The sequence below is a fragment of the Callithrix jacchus genome, chromosome 13, assembly GCF_049354715.1.
Source record: "Callithrix jacchus isolate 240 chromosome 13, calJac240_pri, whole genome shotgun sequence".
NCBI lineage: Eukaryota > Metazoa > Chordata > Mammalia > Primates > Cebidae > Callithrix > Callithrix jacchus.
In genome coordinates, this window is record NC_133514.1 from 105,176,341 (window position 1) to 105,189,534 (window position 13,194).

At 34.5% G+C, this 13,194-nt stretch overlaps 1 protein-coding gene across 9 annotated transcripts in view; it reads left to right on the forward strand.

Moving 5' to 3' along the window:
* The window catches only part of RELCH (RAB11 binding and LisH domain, coiled-coil and HEAT repeat containing), a 120,553-nt gene that overhangs the window by 12,223 nt on the left and 95,136 nt on the right, over positions 1–13,194 (forward strand). For all 9 annotated transcript variants that reach the window (XR_013525936.1, XR_013525937.1, XM_008979915.5 and 6 more), the window contains exon 2: positions 10,698–10,787. Coding sequence is in view for 7 of the 9 variants with exons in the window: in XM_008979915.5 (XP_008978163.2) it covers positions 10,698–10,787 (90 nt within the window). In the remaining 2 variants the exon portion in view is untranslated. The remainder of the gene's footprint in view (positions 1–10,697; positions 10,788–13,194) is intronic.

The following is a 13,194-nucleotide window of genomic DNA, read 5'->3' on the forward strand; positions in this document are numbered from 1 at the left end:
GCCTTTCTTTGCTGGTGTAGCATGTTTATTCTAAGTGTTACAAATCTTTCCTTTCTTTATTACCAAGGTTACTACTATAGCTAGGACTTCCAAATAATTTCAGAGCTGACCTTGAGTGCTAGGAGGCAGAGTACCCCTGTGGTTTTACTCTGGTGTTCATAAATACAGTGCCCACATGAAAGAAAATTTTCATTAGTATTGAATGCCATTTTACATTACTTCCAAAGTAGAAAATTGATAGTCTTATTTTTTTAACTTTCATATTTTAAATAGCCTTAGGTTCTCTTTATTGAAAATACATCTCTGAGATCCTCCTTACATGAACATTTTAAAATATTTACATACAAACTCAGGTTTAAATAGAATTACTTTCAAAGTAAGTCTGTTATTAGCAATATCTTTATATTTATTGAATGTGTTATTATATATTTCTTTCTCATGACAGATTTCTTAAGCATTTTCAATAAATCATCTTTAATGAAAGAACTGTAGTATAAAGCAAATTGCTGATTTTGTTTTCCATTTAATTGTGAATTGGGTACTTTTGTGATTTTTAAATTATAAAGTGCCCATATTGAAGTACATATTAAATGTAACTATGGGGAAAATGCCAAAAAGAAAAACAAAAAGTTCAAATAGTACAAAGAGAAATGTGTAGTAAAAAATGTACATTCTGCTCCTCAGAGTCCGTTGTTATAATGTGCATGTTTACAAAAACATTTAATGCAGATGTAAGCATATGTAAACATAATTACATAGACTCATATATCCACATGCTTTTAAAAAATTATACTTTAATAATTTGCTGTTCCTGTCAGTGACCTCTAGTACATAGTAGTTGTTCAATAAATATTGATTTTACCCAATACTCGTTTGTTAGTCAATAGCTGGTTCGTTTTTCTCATGCGTTTGGTTTTTAAAGTGCCATGTAATTTTCAAGAATCTGAGACTAAGTTTTTCAGCTATAATGAAAATATATTTTTTCAGCAGTACTAAAATATTAAATGTAAATTTTAAGTAAAACTATTTTTGTTATGTGACTTAAAAAATCAATCTGCATGTCTTATAATCACACTGGTATAACAGGTTTAGTTCTCAGACTTGATAAAACTTACGAACAGGTTTTACCAGTTTACCAACTCTGATGAAAGTACTGATCATTTGTTTCTGAGTTATAAAGTGAATTGTTAAGAAGTTACACAACAGGCATACTGGTATTTGAAGAAATGCTCTGTAGTTAAAATACTTCATATTAGACTATGGTAGATTCTTAATAAAAGAGGCTAATTTTTTCAAACTCTTCTTTTATATTAGGACATTTGGAACACAAAAGGCATTTGCTTCTCCTGGAAAAGAATTGTGTCTTAATCCAAAGAAGCACATTTACCTGAAGCTTTAATATAACCTGTTACTAGTCTTAAAATCCAAAATACATATAGGGCAGTCCCGTCAAAGTTAAAATTACTTTCTCCCATAAATAATTGTTTTTGTGACAAGATGGAGTCGATTTTAATGAATTGGGGGATTGTTTTTCTTTTGTGACATCATATTTATTTTAAAAGATAGCAGAGCTTTTTTTCTTGGAGAATATGAAGTTGTGGGCTTAGAACTAAAAAAATTAGAAAATATTTTTCAGTGGGCATAAAAATGCCAAGTTGCAAATTAAAGTGTGTGTCTGCTTTCCTCAAAGATTCTCCCTGTTAAATAAATGAGTTCCTTAAAACTTTTAGAGAAAAAGTAATAGTATAATTGAAGAATAATCTGTCATGACCAAAGTATCATGTATCTACTCAGGCATTAGAAGGAAGATGAGAAAGACTTAGTAAACTAGTAATAGATGGATACTTAATAAGAAATATTTATCTGAAACTAATAGCCAACACCTTACTTAACATTCTATTAAAGTCAGGTATAAAACTATGAAGCCTGGTATCACAGCACCAGAATACTGGTTGATAAAAGTTCATCCATTGGGTTTACATGTTTCCATATTCAGGTTAGAGGCTTCAGAGTAGCTAATAAGGAGCTAAGACATGGGCCTAAGAGAAGAGAAGATAGTAGTAATGGCCAGATCAACTAATATATCAGGAATATCTAGATATTAAATACAAGATCAAAATACATGAATAATTCACATGCAAACCCCAAAAGTAGATGGCCAATATATTTTTTGAAAGAATGTTCAAGCTCACTAGAAATCAGAGATGCATAATTAAATAAAATACAATTTTATAGTATGTTAAATTGGTGAAAATTTAAAATAATACTGAACATTGGCAAAATACTATTACATACCATTGGTGGAGTTCAAATTGCTATGTACACTTATTTTAAAAAGCAGTTTAGCAGTATGTATCAATAGGCCTTAACAATATTGCAATTTCTCATTATGTAAGCTTCATTTTTAAAAAGCAATACATACATGATTTCAGCACTTTGGGAAGCCAAGGCACGAAGACTGCTTGAGGCCAGGAATTTGACACCAGCCTGGGCAACATAGTTAGGCCCATCTTTACAAAACAATTAAAAAGTCAGTCAGCAATGGTAGCACACCTATCGTCCTAGCTACTTGGAAGGCTGATGTGGGAGGATCACAAGAACCCAAGAGTTTAGTGTTACAGTGAGCTATGACCATGCCACTGCACTCCAGCCTCAGTGATAGAGTAAGAGCCTGTCTGAAAAAAAAAAGCAAGATATAAAGTTGTATATATAGGTTTATTCTATTTTTATAAAAATATCTTTACATACTTACATATGGGGGAAGTGCAGAAAACAATAATTTAGAAATTCAAGGAAAATTTCATGATATACTGCCCGTATCCCCAGTTTTAGTGGTATTAGGATGATTTATCTAGGCTTCTAAGTCTTTTTATTTTATAATTATTTGTAATACTTTTTTTAATAATTGGAAGGAGTATTTATGTTGCAATAAAAAATATTGGAGAAAAGTAGTTAATTTTGTTTTAAAGAGCTGGAAATTTTAGGTGTTGCATAGTAATCCAGGAACTTTATTTTATTTATTTACGATTTTTTTTTTTTTTGAGGCAGAGTCTCCCTCTGTCACTGAGGCTGGAGTGTACTGTCTCAATCGTGGCTCACCGCAGCCTCACCCTTCTGATCTCAAGTAATCCTCCCACCTCAGCCTCCTAGCTGGGACTACAGGAATGTGTCACCCTGCCCAACTAATTTTTCGATTTTTTTTGTAGAAACAGTGTCTCACTGTGTTTCCCGGGCTGGTCTTGAACCCCTCAAACAATCCCTTGCCTCGGCTTCCCAAAGTGCTGGGATTACAGGCGTGAGCTACCATACCCAGCCCTCCATTTTATAAGATGTCATATTAGTTATTTATCAAGGCAGATGCAATTATAACCCAGTGGTTTATTCCAGTTTAGCATTTTATATTTTCATTTATTTAAAAGGTCTATTAGTAAAAAGCCTTATAAAGTTTATCCACAATATTTTGAAATTTGTTTTCTTTCTTTTAGTGATTCATGGTCTAGCTTTGGTTCAATTTCAAACAGCAGGAGAAAAACACAAAATTTTTGTTCATTTATTTAAGATAATAAGAATAGCTATTATCTAGGATTCAACTCTGATTATTAATGGATCCCAATCAGTGTTAGCTCATTTTACACCCATACATCCAAGTTTTATTTCTTTGACAATTTATTACGAAAAGTTCAAAGCATACAGACAAGTTGAAAGAATTTTATACCCATACATCCACCACCCAAAATTCCAGTTAACCATACTTGCTTTGTCTCATATCAGTACATCTTTTCAGCCATCTCTTCATCAACAGTCCATCTTATTTTTTATGCATTTCAAATTAAGTTGCACATATCAGTACACTTAATACTTCAGCGTGTATATCATTAATTAGAGTTCAATATTATAAAATTGTGGAGGTTTTGAGGTAATATTTAAAGAAAGTAAAATATGTAAATCTAAGTGTGCCATTTGATAAGTTTGAACAAAGAATTTACCTATAGTAACCAAAACTCCTATTATCCATAGAATATTACCATCACCTCAGAAAGTTCCCTCAAGGCCTTTTCCAGTCAGCTCTTACCCCTTCTAGCCCTTTACCACAAGAACACTATTATGATTTTTTCCTATCATAAATTACTATTGCCTGTTCTAAAAACTTCTATAAATGAAATATTGTAGGTACTCCTATAAGGCTTCTTTCTGCATAAAGCATCTGAGATTCCCTCATATTATTGCATATGTCAGTTTTTTGCTTTAAGTTGCTGAATAGTATTCCTGAGTTCAGCACATTTTTGATATTAACTTTTTGAGATGCCTGTGGTTACTGTATTTGGTATTTCTTAGTTCGTGCTAAAAGAAACTATGTTATAATGTGGAATAGTATAATATTTGGCTTTCTGTCATTATTATTTTTGTTTCTGTCTTAAAACTTAAATTGGGGTGGGTATGGTGGCTCTTGCCTTTAATCCCAGCACTTTGGGAGGTTGAGACAGGAGAATTGCTTGAACCCAGGAGTTTGAGACCAGCCAGAGCAACATGGCAAGACTCTGTCTCTATAAATTTTTTTTAAAAATTAACCAGGCTTGGTGGCTCCTAGTCCTAGCTAATTGGGAGGCTAAGGTGGAAGGATCGCTTGAACCCAGGAAGTTGAGGCTGCAGTGAGCCAGGACTATCACTGCACTCTAGCCTGAGCAACAGAGGGATACCCTGTCTCCAAAACAAACAAACAAAAATTTAAGTTGATAGATAGCAAGTTTTTTGTTTGTTTGTTTGTTTTTGGTTGTCTGTGTTTGTGTTTTTGAGACAGAGACTCCTTCTGTCACCCAGGCTAGAGTGCAGTGATACAATCTCAGGCCACTACAACCTCTGCCTCCCAAGTAACTGAGATTACAGGCACCTGCTACCACACCTGGCTAGTTTTTGTATTTTTAGTAGAGATGGGGTTTCACCATGTTGGCCAGCCTGGTAAAGGAGAACCTACAAACTATTACTTATCAGATATAATTAAACTGTGGGAAAATTAAATGTTTCTCCAGATAGAAATAGTGTTTAAGAAGAATGATACGTGTAGAATTTCATTTAGTTCACTTAATAGGGATTTAAAGGCAAGTGGTACATTGAAAATGACAGAACCCTATTTGAGGAGTTAACCATCTTGAAAATTGTTATGTACTGTTTTAAAAGGTCATGGGAGAGCCCAAGGTGGAGTCCAAATCTGTATTCTTATAGCTTGGATTCATTTGTTGAAGTCGTGCTTTCTGAACACAAATAATCTGCTACTTTAGATCAATATGTAAACTTTGAATACTGTGTAAGTAACATGATTTAACAAACGAGTTGACAATAGCCTCTTATTTATCCCTTTTTAAACCTTAGCTAGATAAGAAAGTTTTGTGTGTGTAAAATTTAATAGACAAGCAGATAAAATGTCTTTCCTGCTACTTTACAAGCTATTTAGCCTCAACTGTCATGACTTGCCTGCCCCCGGCAGCTTCTGTACATTGTAACTGCTATTCATGTACAACTTGTCCACACTTTGAACTCAGTAAATTTGTTTGTTCTTTCCTCTGACTTTACTCTTTTGTAGAGACAGGGTCTTGCTCTGTTGCCCACCAGGCTGGTCTTGAACTCATGGGCTCAAGTGATCCTGTCTGGGCCTTATTTAAAGTGTACAATTCATTGGTTTTTTAATATATTTACATTCATTATTAGTATATTTACAGAATTGTACAACCATCACCTAATCTACTTTTGCAGCCTGTTCATAAGCCCCAAAACAAATCTCTCATTCATTAGTACACACTCGATTTTCTCCCTCCACCCCCAACCACTAATTTGTGTGTCTATAGAGACAGACTTTCTGTCATTATATATTTGCCTATTCTGTGCAGTTTTTATAGGTGGAAATAATACAATCTGTGGTTCTTTGGTAACTATCTTCTGTCAGCATAATGTTTTCAGAGTTCATCCATTGTTGTAGCATGTTTCAATAGTTCAATCCTTTTTACTACTGAATAACATTCTATTGTACGGTTTCCACTTTTTTTGCCATTGTGAATAATTATGTACAAGATTTTGTGTGGACATATATTGTCCTTTCTCTTAGGTGGCAGTAGAATTACTGGGTCCTATGGTGGATAACTCTGTAAGCTTTTAGGAAACTGCCAAACTGTTTTCCAAAATGGTCATACCATTCCTACCAGCTAGATATGAGAATTCCAATTTCTCCACATTGTCTCCAATTTCTTTTTATTAAAGTGAAAATTAACTCATGTACCATAAATTAACCCTTTTAAAGTGTACAATTTGGTGGTTCTCTGTGCATTTACAAAATTGTACAACTATCACCACTCTGATTCTAGAATGTTCTCATCACCCCAAAGAAACCCTGTACCTATTAAAAGTCACCACCCATTCTCCTGTGCTGCCAGCTAAAATTTACTTCGTGTTTCTATGGATTTGCCAATTCTGGACATTTTATATAAATGATCATACAATATATGGCCATGTAGCCTTATGTGTCTAGCTTCTTTTACTTAGTATAATGTTTTCAAGGAGGAACTGCCAAACTTCCAAAGCAGCTGTACTACTTTACATTAAGACCAGTGATGTATGAGAGTTTCAATTTCTCCACATCCTCTGCAACTTACCATCTTTTTTATTATGACCATCTAGTTGACTTGAAGTGTACCTCATTGTGGTTTGATTTTCACTTCCCTAGTGAGTATCATTTCCCTTTTGAGCATCCTTCCTTCATTCATTGGCCATTTCTATATCTTCTTTGGAGAACACTTTGTCCATTTTAAAATTATGCTGTCTTTTTCAATTGAATATAAGAATTCTTTATATCATGTAGATATACCCCTTATCAGATACTTGATTTGCACATATTTCTCCCATTCTGTAGATTGTGTTTTCACTTTCTTCATAGTGACTTTTAAAGCAAAAAAAATTTTTAATTCTGATGAAATCTAGTTTATCAATTCATTCCTTTATCATTGGTATTGGTTTCCTATGGCTGCTGTAAAAAGTTGACAAAAAGCAGCCCTAAAAAAGGATCAATTTCAACAAACTGACACAAGAACAGAAAATCAAACACCGCATGTTCTCACTCATAGGTGGGTGTTGAACAATGAGAACACATGGACACAGGGAGGGCACACTGGGGTCTGTAGCGGGGAAATAGGGGAGGGACAGTGGGGACACGAAGTTGGGAAGAGATAGCATGGGGACAGAGGCCAGATACAGGTGATGGGGAGGAAGGCAGCACATCACACTGCCATGTGTGTACCTATGCAACAATCTTGCATGTTCTTCACATGTACCCCAAAACCTAAAATGCAATTTAAAAAAAAGGAAAAAAAGGATGAGTTCATGTCCTTTGCGGGGACATGAATGAAGCTAGAAACCATCATTCTCAGCAAACTAACACAGGAATAGAAAACCAAACACCGCATGTTCTAACTCATATGTGGGAGTTGAACAATGAGAACACGTGAACATAAAAAGGGGGGAACATCACACACCAGGGCCTGTCTGAGGATGGGGGGTAAGGGGAGGGATAGCATTAGAAATACTCAATGTAGATTGGGGGTTGATGGGTGCAGCAAACCACCATGGCATGTGTATACCTATGTAACAAACCTGCGCATTTATCCCAGAACTTACAGTATAATAATAATAAATAAATAAGGGTGACAAAAATGTTGTAGTGCAAAAGAACACAAATGTGTTGCCTCATGGTTTTTTTATTTCTTTTTTCTAATTTTTATTTTAGGTTCAGGGGTACATGTGCAGGTTTGTTATATAGGTAAACTCGTGTCACAGAGATTAGTTGTACAGATTACTCAGGTACTAAGTCTAGTATCCCGTAGTTTTTTTTTTTTTTTTTTTGCTCCTCCCCTCCTCTCACCCACCACCCTTAAGTTGGTCCCAGTATCTGTTGTTCTTTTCTTTGTGTCCATGTGTTCTTTCATTTAGCTCCCTCTTATAAATGAGAACATGTGGTATTTGGTTTTCTCTTCCTACATTAGTTTGCTAAGGATAATGACCTCCAGCTATCCCCACAAAAGACATGATCTTGTCCTTTTTTTTCCTTTTTATGGCTGTATAGTAGAAATCTCACAGTGGGTCTCATGTTGAGCTGAATGGTCTAAAATCAAGATATTGGCAGTTCTGGAGGTTTTAGGCTCCAGAGGGAGCCTTTTCCAGGTCCTAAAGGCTGCCAGAATTCCTTGGCTCATGACCCTTCTCCACTTTTAAAGATCTTTGTGATTCCATTGGATCCATCTGAATAACCCAGGATAATCTCTCTATTTTAACCTCACTTTGCCTTTGCCATGTAAGGTAACATAGTCACACAATCTAAGGATTAGGATGTGGACATCTGTGAGGGCCATTTTACTGCTTATCACATTGCTTATGCTTTGTGTTATGTCTAAGAAATTATTGCCTAATCCAAGCCATGATGATTTTCTTCTGTATTTCCTACTAAAAGTTTTCTACTTAAAGTTTTTACTGTTAAATTGGGTTTATGATCCATTTTTGCTTTTGATGTGAAGTAGTGGTCCAGTTACCTTTTTTTGCATGAAGATATACAGTTGTCACAACACAATTTGTTGAAAAAACTTCTTTTCTCCAGTGAAGTGTCCTGGTACTATTGTCAAAAACCAATTGACCATACATGTGAGGGCGTATTCTGGACTCTCAATTCTATTGCATTGATATATATCCATATGCCAGAACTGTACACCTTGATTACTCTTAAGTTTGAAACCCGGAAGCCTCAGTCCTCCATCTTTATTCCTTTTCAAGATTGTTTGGCTATTCTGAGACTTTTTTATTTTCTTATGAGTTTCAGTATCAAGTTCTCAATTTCTGTGAAAAATGAAAGCCAGCTACAATTTTGATAGGAATTGAATTAAATCTGAAGACTAATTGTGGAATATTACTATCCTGATATGGATCTTCTAATCTGTAAGCCTGGCTGTCTTTCTGTTGATTTAGATCATCCTTAATTTCTTTGGACAATGTTTTGTATTTTTTTGGTTTTGTTTTTGTTTTGAGACAGAGTCCAACACTGCTGGAGTGCAGTGGCACGATCTCAGCTCCCTACAACCACCGTTTTCCGGGTTCAAGCAATTCTCCCATCTCAGCCTCCTGACTAGCTGGGATTACAGGAACCCGCCATCATGCCCAGCTAATTTTTATATTTTAATAGAGGCAGAGTTTCACCATGTTATCCAGGCTGGTCTTGAACTCCTGGCCTCAGGTGATCCACCTGCCTCAGCCTCCCAAAATGCTAGGACTACAGGCATGAGCCCCCACAACCAGCATGTAGTTTTAACTGTATAAGTTTTGCATGTTTTTGTTAAATATATTCTTAATTTTTTTTTCTTTGTCATGTTATTGGAAATGAAACGTCTTAGTTTTAATTTTGGATTGTTATTGCTAGTATATAAAAATCTGACTGATTTTTGTGCATTGGTCTTATATTCTGCAACTCTGAAAAACTCATTTATTATGCCTAATTTTGGTCTAATTGGGTTTTTTTTTTTTTTTGAGACGGAGTTTTGCTTTTGTTACCCAGGCTGGAGTGCAGTGGCACGATCTCAGCTCACCGCAACCTCCACCTCCTGGGTTCAGGCAATTCTCCTGCCTCAGCCTCCCGAGTAGCTGGGATTACAGGCACGCGCCACCATGTCCAGCTAATGTTTTGTATTTTTAGTAGAGACGGGGTTTCTCCATGTTGACCAGGATGGTCTCGATCTCTTGACCTCGTGATCCACCCGCCTCGGCCTCCCAAAGTGCTGGGATTACAAGCGTGAGCCACCACGCCCGGCCCAGTCTAATTGTTTTTTAGTGGATTCCTGAGAGTTTCTTATATGTAACATCATGTCATCTGTGAATAGAAATAGTTTTACTTCTTCTTTTCCAAACTGGATGTTTTTGATTTCATGGTTTTTTATGAGGAATCAGCAGTCATTCAAATTATCGTTTCCCTATATGAGTATATTGTTTTTCTCTGTCTGCTTTTAATATTTTCTCTAATTTTTTGGTTTTTCACTATTTGATTAATAGGTGCCAAAGTTTCTCTTCTCTTTATTTGTCCTCCTTGATGTTCTCTGACCTCAAATCTGAGTCTACCCCCATCTCTTGCCTGATCCATTGTTGACTCCAATTCTGCCTGTGTTAGACCTTTGTTATTGTTCCACATGTCCCTAAGGCTCGGTTAATTTTCTTTTCGATCTATTTTGTCTATGTTCTTCAGACTGAATAATTTTCATTAATCTATCTTTGAGATTCCTGAACCTTTTCTCTTTCATCTTCATTCTATGATTAGGCTATACAAAATATTTTAAATTTCAGATTCTTCTATTTCAGTTCTAGAATTTCTACTGGCATTTTTTACATTCATTATTTTTGCTAAGATATTATCTCCTTTCATTTATTGTACACATATATTCCTTTACTTCACTGTTTGTGCATTGTTTGGGGGCAGGGAAACTTAGTTATCTTAAAGTATCGTGATGGTTATGAACATTTTTACTTTGTTTGGTGGTGGTGGTTGTTTTAAAAGATTTCCTAGATTTTAGAATTACAGTTTTATTAACTAGAAATAATATAGGTATTTGAATTCCCATTACTTATTTTAACAATTAAATTTAAATGCTTATTTAATTCTTTTATATTTCTCTTTATTATAGATCGAGCTGGGAGCATTAGTACCCTTGATTCTTTAGACTTTGCAAGATATTCAGATGATGGTAACAGGGAAACAGATGAAAAAGTAGCAGGTGAGTAAAATTGTAAGGACAGATTTGGATTCTTTGACATTCTAGAAATAATAAAATGGCTTGAAGAATTTTTTTCCTTCTACCATTTGGTATGTGACTATAGCATATATAGTTATTATACAAAGTTATGTTACTAATTACTAATTTACTGTAAGTTTGGAGGTTCCCTAACGTTTTCTTCTTGTGGTACTGTGAGTTTCTGGTTATGTATCCCTATAATTTGTTTTATGGTTGGAGCTAGCAGTTTATAACCACACAGTTGTAAACTGGTGTAAGACAGGTTTAAGTTAGCCAAAATATAGTACAAAGTTGGACCTTAGCCCCATTCCTTTGATCCTGTAAACCAGGGCTGATAGTCACATATGTGTACCAATACAACTCTATTGATGGTTAAAAATTGGTTTTGAGCCAGGCATGGTGGTTCACACCTGTAATGTCAGCTACTTGAGAAGTTAAGGTGAGAGGATTGCTTGAGGCCAGGAGTTTGGGACCAGCTTGGGCAGCATAATGACGCCTAATCTCTTAAATTAAAAAAAAAAAAAAAGGTTGAAATACTTTTGTGCTTGTTGATAAAAGTTTGCCTTCAGTTCCCTGAGTGCTCTCCAACCATCACAGCATGTCTTCAGAAATGTCTGACTTTGCTATGATCCAGAAAAAAGAAGGTTAATGCTTGATACAGTAAGGGCCTCTAGGACCCTGCGCATCCCAGTAAGAAGGACAACATCCTCTTTAATTGCTAAGACTTTGGCTTTGAGAGAGATGGGAAAAGCACAGAGGCATCAGTTGGGTATTTTGAGCTCCATCAGAATGGTGGGTACTTCTGGAACAAAAGGAATACCAAATGGAACAGATGGGGCCTGTGAAGGAAAAATGGGGTAACAGAATACCTATAATGTGATTTCTTTCTTAACCAACTCTGTTGAATTTCTCTTCCATTTACTGGGACAAATTTTTTTAAACATACTGAATGCTTAACCCTCATGGTCATTATGAATAAAAATGAGTGTGAATTCTTATATAGCATTTGTTTCATTCCAAACACTATTCTAAATTTATATTAACTCACTGAATTACAGAATTATCATCTTCCTCTCCCCAGGATATTGAGGCTTTGAGAGAAATTATATAAGACTCAGTAGCAGAGCTAAGATTCAAATCCACATAACCCAGGAACAGAGTCTACGATTGACTGTATTATTTGCTACCTTTGGCATGAAAGATTAGGTTTGATGTAATTTAAAATGTCATTTCAATAAATGATTTTCATTCCTTGCTCAAGAATAGAGATATTGAATATTTTAAAATCTCAGACAATGTTGTATGAGTTAGAAAAAAATGTAATTGTTTTACTGAGACAGGATTCAGCAATATAAATAATACCACTATCCATGTAATGGGGAAGTCACTAGAATAGTTTAATGTGGCTCTCCATTTCAAATTATTGTTGAATTATGAGCATCATTTATTGACAACTGTATCAAAATGGCAAATCACATTGGTAATATCTAAAAATAATTCAAATTTTAGGATGAATTTATTCTAATTATATATTATATACTTGTTAAATAGCACTTGTGTATATTGGCTATTATATATTATAAAATATATGGTATTTTAGCTTATTTAGAAATATATCTAGTTTTATATAGTTTTATCGTATAAATTGTTACATATGAAAAAATAACTCCTACCCAGAAGTTATCCATATAATTAGGTTTTTTCCTTTAATTTTCATATTAAAACATATTTTAGATTGAACAAAGTTAAAGAGGTTTGTTATTATATTCATTATTTAGATATTTTAGTACTTGTAATTAGGGGCAACAGACATAAAAGCAAAATGTTTAGCTTAAATTTATGATCATTAATTGTTTGGTACAATCTCTAACTATTTATGTCATTATAAGGTAGAATTGAAGAAGAAAATAGAAGTTCCTTTTACCAAATATCATTTTCATTCCCTGTCTTTTTATTAAAGGCAGAGTAAAAAGGTTGATAGTCTCTGTCTGACCTAAACACTTTTTGAGAGACAATGAGCAAAGAGCAGTAGACCTGGATAACCCTCAGATTTGCACAGCTAGGAGTAAAATATATTAAATATGTAATAGTTTTTGCCTTACTTTTTTTTTTTTTAATTTGAGACTACCATAAGACACCAGACCTTCCATTTTAGCCTATAGAATATACTATCTCTCTAAGTTTGGAGAAATAAAATAATTTTTAATTACTATACTGTGCTTATATATAAATAAATGCTGTGATTCATGTTCAGTAGGAAAAGGGGGAAGAAGAGCATATATAATCCCAAGAGAATATCTTTCAGTCTTTTAGTGCTCATGAACAATGGCTTGTTATTGAATCAAATGTGTTAAGTGTGTGGATGAAACTTTTTTAAAGTTTCAATTAA